The sequence below is a fragment of the Mus caroli genome, chromosome 2, assembly GCF_900094665.2.
Source record: "Mus caroli chromosome 2, CAROLI_EIJ_v1.1, whole genome shotgun sequence".
NCBI classification, from domain to species: Eukaryota; Metazoa; Chordata; class Mammalia; order Rodentia; family Muridae; genus Mus; species Mus caroli.
Genome location: NC_034571.1, coordinates 112,228,941 through 112,238,275, shown reverse-complemented (window position 1 = coordinate 112,238,275; position 9,335 = coordinate 112,228,941). Strand labels below are relative to the sequence as shown.

Genomic DNA, 9,335 nt, shown 5'->3' with positions numbered 1-9,335 from the left:
TACGAACTTTGTCTCTGTAACTCCTTCCCTGGGTGTTTTGTTCCCAATTCTAAGAAGGGGCACAGTGTCCACACTTTGGNCTTCATTCTTCTTGAGTTTCATGCGTTTAGCAAATTGTATCTCATATCTTGGGTATCCTAAGTTTTGGGCTAATATCCACTTATCAGTGAATACATTTTGTGTGAGTTCTTTTGTGATTGTGTTACNTCACTCAAGATGATGCCCTCCTAATGTAGGCACTTAAAGCTATATAAACTTTCCTCTTGGGACTACTTGCGTTAAGTCTGTGTTTTGGTGGATCCTTCATTTCCATTTGATTCTGAGAACTTTTATTTCCTTTGTAAAAGGAAATAACTGACTTTTTAGTGTCAAATTGTATTTTAAATATTTTCATTTTTATGTATATCTGGGGGAAAGGAGTATGTACATGTGAACAAAGTTGCCGAGGGGCCAGAGGGTAGTGTGAGATCCCTTAGCATGGGAATTACAGGCCTTCATTGTGAGCCTCTCCATGCGGGTACAGAGAGCCACACATAGATTCTCCTCGTGAGCAGTATGTTCTCTTTACTATGGAGGCGTCTCCAGTCTTCATTAGTGTGTGTTTAATCTCATTAGATTGTATGTTCACTAGGATTTTATTTGCTTTTGACCTGTGTTCTTACTCCATTGTGATCACATACTATATACAAAATTATTTCAGTTTTTCTGTATTTGTTGAGACTTACTTTTTGTCCTAATATATAGTCTATTTTGGAGAAAGTTACACTATGGCAAAGGTCATTAGAGCCATGGGAAACCAATATAAATCTTTCCAAAATGTAGAACTTACTGGTCTTTTGATTTTGGTTAGTTGGTTTTTGTAGTAATGAGGATTGAAATAGTCCCTTAATACTAATCAGTTACACTAGTGTGCACCTGTTTATCTTTCAAGTTCGTGTTGTAAAACGCCATCTTACTGAGCAGCCCATACTGGTTTGTTTACTCAGTAGCCCAGGCAGGCCTTGAACCTCCTCCTATTTTAGTCTTCCAAGTAGCTGGAATTACAGAGCTACTCCACAAGGCCTAGCTAATTAGTCTTTTTCAGTAGAGAAGAGTTACATTTGAAACTACCTTAACTGTGGTTATTAATTGATATATTCCAAGAGTCCCCAGTACCTGAAATATATATACTATTTTTTTCTATACATACCTAAGATAGTTTTATCAAGTAAGAGACAACTCATAGCTAATAATAAAATAAAATGTTAATACACTACATCAAAGTTATCTAAAAATTATTAATTGGCTTGGTGTGTACAAGCCTTCAATCCTACCACTCAGAGGAAAAGGTAGGCAGATCTAAGTTCAGGGGCATTCTAGTCTACACAGAGTTCCAGGGATACATAGAAAGGCCTGATCTCATAAATAGAACCCTTATTAATTTCTTGTTTCCCACTTCATATTTTCAAACATCAGCTTTCCTGTAGGTAGACTGAAACATGGAGTGTGAAACCAGAGATTGGGGGCTATTGGTACTGTTTGCTGAGAAAGAGGAGAATGAGGCTACCTGCTTCTGGTTTCCTGTTGCCCGGCTGTCATCGCATTTGCTCTGTAGCTGTGGTGGTTCTTAAAACTCCTGATCCTTCTTCTGCCACCACATCCAAATTATTAAAAAGAAACTGGTTGTGCTCATAGCTATCAAAAATTACTTAGTGACTGAAAAGCCATTTTAGCTTGGGGATTGTTCTTATTTGGGGGAGATTGTTTATAAGCCCACAGAAATCTCTGTTGGATTAGTTTCCAAGTCGAGATCGAGATTCTGAGTTGATCTTGAATTTCAGGAATAATAAACTCATTTAATTGTACTTTTACAACCATTTCCTCCCCCATTCTGTGTATAGTGAATTGAGTCTGGTATGGATAAAGTTGGCAAAAGCTTAAGATTTAGAATGTAATGATTGGCATCAAATTTATTGTGTCCCTTAATCCTGGTTGGCAGGAATATATGGTATACAGGAAGCATACCTACATGAGGCTGGATGGCTCATCTAAGATCTCAGAGAGACGGGACATGGTTGCTGATTTTCAGACCAGGTAACATTAATTGAATTAAAAAAACTCTTCTTTCGATTTTCCTCCAGGGTTTTAAATGATGAGGGTTGTTTGTTTGTTTTGGGTTTGCTTGCTTTTAAGCCAATAGTCTGAGACACTAATCAGTTACACTAGTGTGCACCTTTTGCTTACATGCATGCGTGTGTGCATGTGTGTCCATGTATGTTTACTGGATGTGTTCCTATGTACTTGTGGAAAACAGATAGCAACACTACACATGTTTTCCTCACCAAATTGCTCTTCACTGACTCTAACTGAACCTGGAGGTCACTGGATTGTACAAGAGTAGTGTTTTAGTTAGGGTTTCTATTTCTGTGAAGAGACACCATGACCAAGGAAACTGTTATAAAGGAAAACATTTAATTGGGATTGGCTTACAGTTTCAGAGGTTTAGTACATTATCAGCATGGTGGCTTGCAGACAGACATGCTGGAGAAGGAGCTGAGAGTTCTACATCTTGATCTGCAGGGAGCAGGAACATTGTCACATCCCCCACAGTGACATATCTTCCTACAAGGCCACACCGTCTAGTACCACTCCCTAGGGCCAAGCATTCAAATACATGAGTCTATGAGGCCATTGCTATTCAAACCACCACAAGTAGCTAGATAGCAAGGCCCACCACATCTAGCTACTGCCTACTATTCTAAGAGTTGGCTAAATCTGCTTATGGTGATTTAGATCAAAGGAAGAGAATACCAATATGAAATAAGATACGGCTGTATAGCTCTGGCTTTCCTAGAACTAGCTCTGTAGACCAGGCTGGCTTTGAGTTTGCAGTTATTCTTTGCTTCTTCCTGAATGCTAGGATTACAGGCATGAGTGACCACACACAGACCCCCTTCCCCTTGCCACACCAGTGCCTACTATTTTGAAAAGTAAGAGTGTTTTATTTTTAGGATGAGGATAGAGACAGGGTCACAGGTAGTTTATGTTGATCTTATACCCTTAATATCCCCTGCCTCTATCTTTGTGGTGCTGGGATTACAGGCATTGCTACTACAGCAATAAAAGGATTTCTGAGTATGAATGAGGATCCCCAAAGTAGAGAATGTCAGTGTCTATGAAGAAAAATATTCACAAAGTTACGTTAGACTAAGGACATAGCTCAGTGGTGGAGAGCTTACTTAGCATGCACAAGACAGAAGCCAAAAAGTCACTATGTCTGAGAGTTTGTTTATGGTTGATTTTTTTTTTCTGCAATTCATTTCCTGTGAGATTTCTAGAATTGAGATATAGACATGACAGTTTGCAGTGGAGTTCAATCTATTCTGTTCATAGCTCTCAGTAGTAGTTCCTCTCCCAGCTGCCATGTGCCTGTGAAATTTCAAATACAACATGATAAGTGTTGGGGTTTACAGGAGTCATGCTGTCCTGTGTGCTGCTTCTCACTGTGCTAAACAGATCCCAGTGACTGCTCTCCTCAAAGAGAAAGCCAAATTCCTCTGCAGATAGATCTGTAAACCCCAATCTTAGTGTTCTTTTTTATATTTGGAGAATTGAGAAATTCGATAAAAAAGCTGGAGAAGACAGAGGACCTGGTTGGGTTCTTGGCACCCAAATAGTGGCCTCACTAAGTCCTGTCCAACTAACTCTAGTCCAGAAGTATCTGAGACCCTTTTCTAGACTCTCCATATACTGGTTCACAGACTTACATGCTGGCTAACCACAATCTTTTTGTTGTGGTTTTGTTTCTAGAGACAGGGTTTCTGTATATAACAGTCCTGGCTGTCCTGAAACTCACTCTGTAGACCAGGCTGTCCTGGAACTCATAGAGATCTGCCTGCTTCTGTCTTCTGAGTGCTGGGAGTATAGGTGTGTACCACCATGCCCATTTTAAGAATAACCACATTTTTTAAATTTGAGAAAAAAATTTAAGGGAAATAATTTAGATCTTCTGGTGTGAATAAGAATGGTTCTGACTTTCTGGATTTCAGTTATATGCCTGGTTAGTATTTCTTTTTTTTTAAGATTTATTTGTTTACTTATTATGTATATGAGTACACTGTAGCTGTACAGATGGTTGTGAACCTTCATGTGGTTGTTGGGAATTGAATTTTTAGGACCTCTGCTCGCTCCAGTCAACCCTGCTTGCTCCGGTCGGTCCAGCTCGCTCTACTCAACTCTGCTTGCTCAGTCCCTGCTCACTCCAGCCCAAAGATTTATTTATTATTTTACATAAGTACACTGTAGCTGTCTTCAGACACACCAGAAAAGGGTGTCAGATCTCATTACGGGTGGTTGTGAGCCACCATGTGGTTGCTGTGATTTGAACTCAGGACCTACGGAAGAGCAGTCAGTGCTCTTACCCACTGAACCATCTTGCCAGCCCAGTATTTATCTTTTTAATAACTTGAGAAGAAAACTAAATATCTAGCTATTTGTATTTATTACTTTCTTCTGTTTCTTGTTTTACTTGTCCATTTGTTTTCTTGAGTTAAGTTCTCATATAACCCAGGTTCTTTGAATGGCAGATCTTCTTGTTTATAGCAGGGTCTTTCACTGCATCCTAAATTGCCCTTAGATCTGTAACATGTTCAAATCTAGTGACTGAGTTTACAGCTATTCCAGCTGACCCAGTTTGGGGATTAGGGGATTGGGAAGGAGGAAAGGAGAGGTATGGAGGCCATAGATCAATGTCAGGTGTCTTCCTCACTTTATTTTTCAGTCAGGTTCTTTCCATGAGTTTAATCTTAGATACTCAGTTAGCTGGCCAGAAATCCCTGGGACCTACCTGTCCCTCTCCACTAGTAAGGGTGCTGGGATTACAGAGGTGTGTCACTGCACCCTGCTCTTTATATGGATGGTTGGGACTTCCTGGTTCTCAGGCTACTCAGCAGGCATTTGCTCACTGAGCCATCTCTTCAGCCATTTTTTTCAGTGTTAGTTTTGAGTATTGAAATTATAGACATGAACCTTCATTCTCAGCTAATCTTCTAATTAACTTAGACAAATTAATTAAGCAAGCCCAATAATGCCAGTAGTTTTGAAAACATTTCTGTAGGGGCTGGAGCCTGTTAAGAGCACTTGCTGTTCTTACAGAGGATCTGGGTTCAGTTTCCAGCACTCACATGTGACCTTAACTGACCTTAACTCCAGTTCAGGGGTTCCAGTACCATCACCTGGCATCTAAGGGAACTATCACATAAGATAGCCATTCTCAACTTATAAGTCTGAATGACATCTTAAAATAGAGAAAAAGACAGGTGGTTTTCAAAACAAAAGGCATGCCTTGCCAAATATTTTCATTATTATTAGCGAAAAGACTTCAAAAGGGAAAAAAAATGTAGTTTCAACTCAAAGGCCCCGTGGCTCAAAGGTCAGCCAGAGTAAACAAGACTGCCTATAAAAAGCCATTTACATTCCCTTCATACGAGACTTATTTATGAGGGATCCTTCCAGGAAAAAGTCTCACTGAGACTAAAGACTATTTGGCCAGGATGTCCTGGCAGTGTTCAGAACATGTGACCAGCATGTTATCCTAGGAGCCATTCACAAGGTCTTTGCTCTATGATGAGTTGGCCTTTGGCTCCCTTCCTCCTGTCCTACCCCTTGACCTTTAACAGATGGATCCCCACTCGGCTCCCTCCACCCTAGCTATCTGAGCAGTTAGGGTAACCCTGACACTGGGCAAATGCCTGTAGGTGGGTTTGTGGTTTTGTTTTCTTCATGATGACACTGTGCCATTTCCTTCCTTGATGAAGCCTTTGCTCCCCTTCATTCATGTCTCACACTGGTTGAATATTTTGGTGCAAAGGGGACTTAGAAGGAGTGGACATTTAAAGAGATTGAGAGTGAGGCCAAGGTGTGTCCGTGCAGTGTAGAGATGATAGATCCATAGACACGCCAGCCGCCAAAAAATCCCGAGTGTGACTTCTGTCCATCCCCTAGAGGGCATTCAGACTGCACCATTGTGTTCTCTCTAATCAAAACTCTTTGACTTGTATTATCCTCTCTAAGTAGTAAATACAAGTACAGTTGTACATAAATAATCAGACAATAGTCTAGATGGAAACTACCTTCTTTGATGATTACAGCTCAATATTTGTCAAATCCTTATTTTCTGTGGCTAAATTACACCAGTTGTACACAGATTTTGGATGGATGAAGTGTACCTCATCAGAAGTGATCTTTTCAGTCCATAATTGTTAACAGAAGAAGCATCTTCACTCTGGAACTGTTCGTGATAGCTTCCAATTCTAGCATTCGAAGGCAGAGGCTCCCAAGGCAAGCTTGAGGCTAGTCGGTGCTCTAGAGTAAGAGATAGTCTAGAAAAATTTTTCCTACAATTGTATTTCTAAGTTTTTGTGTTATTTTACTTATATTACTTCAGTGTATGTGTAAATTTTTCTGTATGTGGGGGGGGGAGGGGTTCCTGTTTAAAAGTGTTTATTGCATATGGATCTGAACTCTTCAGACAGCCATGAGCGGTGTGTAATCTTTCTGCTGCTCTTTTTTTCTTAGTCTTCCCAGCTGCCTTCCACTGGACTTCCAGTCACATACTCAGTTACTTTCCCTGACATCCACCTGGGGTTCAGATGCTAGACTTCTTAGGGAAATACCAGCTGAAAGCCCTAAGCATTTGGTGGCTATCACACAGGCGTTAGGACAGGGGAGGAAGTCTCAGTACTCAAGTGAAACAGTAGGGCATTCTTTGCACATCAGCTGGGCCCTAAAAACCTTTCCTTATGTTTTGTTCTGTTGTTTCTCGAGACAGGGTATCTCTGTGTAATATTGGCTGTCCTTTGTATTTTAGTCATAAAAATGATGTTATAAGTTAAGTAAAATTCTGAAAGAGTGAAATGGATGATGAATTCAAAGTTAAAAGGGGAAATGGAAAGGCTGACACAGTGGCCACACCTATAATTCCAGTACTCAGAGACTGAGGCAAGAACACTACCAAGAGTCTCACTGTGTAGCCTTAGCTAGCTTGGAACTCATTATGTAGACCAGGCTGGCCTCTAACTCCCAGAACCCTACCTCCTTCTGCGTCCTTAGTGCTAGGATTAAAGGCATGTCCTACCACAATTGGCAAGTATATTTTCTCTCTACTTCCTTGGTTTGCAGGGTTTGTCTTTGTAGCTCTGACTTTCCTGTAACTCCTTGTGTGGACCAGGCTGACCTCAAACTCCAGAGATCCATCTGCCTCTGACTCCCCAGTGCTGGGATTAAAGGCATGATATACCCCTACCCAGCAAGTGTATTTTCTTTCTTTCTTCCTTTCTCCCTATCTCTCTCTCTCTTTCTTTCTTTCTTTCTTTCTTTCTTTCTTTCTTTCTCTCTCTCTTTCTTCTTTCTTTCTTTCTTTCTTTCTCTCTCTATCTCTCTCTCTCTTTCTTTCTTTCTTTCTTTCTCTCTCTCTCTCTCTATCTCTCTCTTTCTCTCTTTCTCTTTCTCTCTCTCTTTTTCTTTCTTTCTTTCTTTCTTTCTTTCTTTCTTTCTTTCTTTCTCTTGTTTTTCAAGACAAGGTTTCTCTGTATAGCCCTGGCTGTCCTGGCACTCACTCGAGGCTGGCCTCGAACTCAGAAATCCGCCTGTCTCTGCCTTCCAAGTGCTGGGATTAAAGGTGTGTGCCACCACGCCTGGCATAAGTGTATTCTTTCTTAATAAATATACCAAGAAGACACTGTCCCCCAAAATTTATTTATTTGTTTATTTACTCACTCATTCATTCATTTATGGAAAAGGTGATGAGGTAAAGTCCCAGGATAAACTGATAAACCTTATTTGGGAGAACACAGCTTCTGAATCTTGACAAACCAGGGCCCCAGAGATGCACACTTTGATGTCTGTGAAAGTTAGGTTTTCTCAATTCCAAGAATGGGCCTGTCTAGCTTAGTGGCTAAACAAGTGCTTATTTCAAAATAGTTTCTTCACATACAGTCATGTCTATGAATATGTCAGCAGTTACTAGTTTTCACTCTGTTTGTAGCATCCTTAAGTTTGTCGTCTAGGAAACGGTTTCAGAAGTCAGATGAGTTTACCAAGGAACCTGAAAGGGTGAGAGCTCGCTCTTGTCAGTGGGCTGTTCTTGTTTGTTTTCCTTTCAGGGGGTTTGGGGTGCCAGGGTGGTGATAGAGACTGACTGTGTTGCTCTAGATGGCCTGGAACTTGCTTTGTAGATCAGGCTGGCATTAAACTCACAGAGATCCTTCTGTTTCAGGGTGCTACCATACCTTTTTACTGAAACACATGGATTAAAACCCAATTTACATTGTGATTCAGTGCTTTTGTATCTGAAACTTCACATTTATACTCTGCTTTATGTCAGTGAACTAGAGTGGTTTGTAGCTGTGTACTCTCCCCCCTTCACCCCCTCTTTTTCTTTCTGAAATAAAGTCTAGGTGTGTCTGACTTCATAACCAAAGATAGATATTGAAGCTAGAAAGATGATTCCATGGTTAATAGCACTGGCTGTTCTTCCAGAGATCCAGGATTCTGTCCTAGCACCCACTTGGCTCACTGCCATCTATAACTGTGCTCCCATAGGATTAGATGCCCTCTTTTTTTGTGTACAGACATATATGCAACAAACCACCAATACACATAAAATTTAAATTTTTAGAAAAATATGGGTATAGGCTACAGTTTGAAGAAAGCCATGGGAACTGAATCTCTAGTTGGGGTTTTCACTACTATATATAGGAAGAAGTTAACAGCTTGGTTTACAGGATCTTCATGTTTTCTAATATAATCTTTTTTATAGATTGTTAGGATGTTCTGGGAAGTAGCCTGAGGTTGGTCTGCAGGCACTAGGGTACATACAGTTGAACACCTGTTTATACACTTTCAATGAAAAGGCCTTTTTTATTTATCAAATGCTTTGTTGTCTTATGAGTGATGTAGCACGTGCTGCTTTGTAATTCTTTAAAAGGACTTAGAATATAAGAGGAATAGAAAGGGTACTGAAGTCATCACAGGAAAGGACTTAGAATATAAGAGGAATAGAAAGGGTACTGAAGTCATCACAGGAAAGGACTTAGAATATAAGAGGGATAGAAAGGGTACTGAAGTCATCACAGGTTGAGTTCCCGATAGATGCTTATTTTTCTGAGTTGTGTCATCTTTTTTTAAAATAGATTTATTTATTTATTATATGTAAGTACACTGTAGTTGTCTTCAGACACACCACAGAAGAGGATGTCAGAGCCGGGCGTGGTGGCGCACGCCTTTAATCCCAGCACTCGGGAGGCAGAGGCAGGCGGATTTCTGAGTTCGAGGCCAGCCTGGTCTACAAAGTGAGT

At 40.4% G+C, this 9,335-nt stretch overlaps 1 protein-coding gene across 1 annotated transcript in view; it reads left to right on the top strand.

Moving 5' to 3' along the window:
- Ino80 (INO80 complex ATPase subunit) overlaps window positions 1-9,335 on the top strand; it is a 103,636-nt gene that overhangs the window by 72,260 nt on the left and 22,041 nt on the right. The window contains exon 28 of the mRNA XM_021179126.2: window positions 1,979-2,073. Coding sequence (XP_021034785.1) covers window positions 1,979-2,073 — 95 coding nt within the window. The remainder of the gene's footprint in view (window positions 1-1,978; window positions 2,074-9,335) is intronic.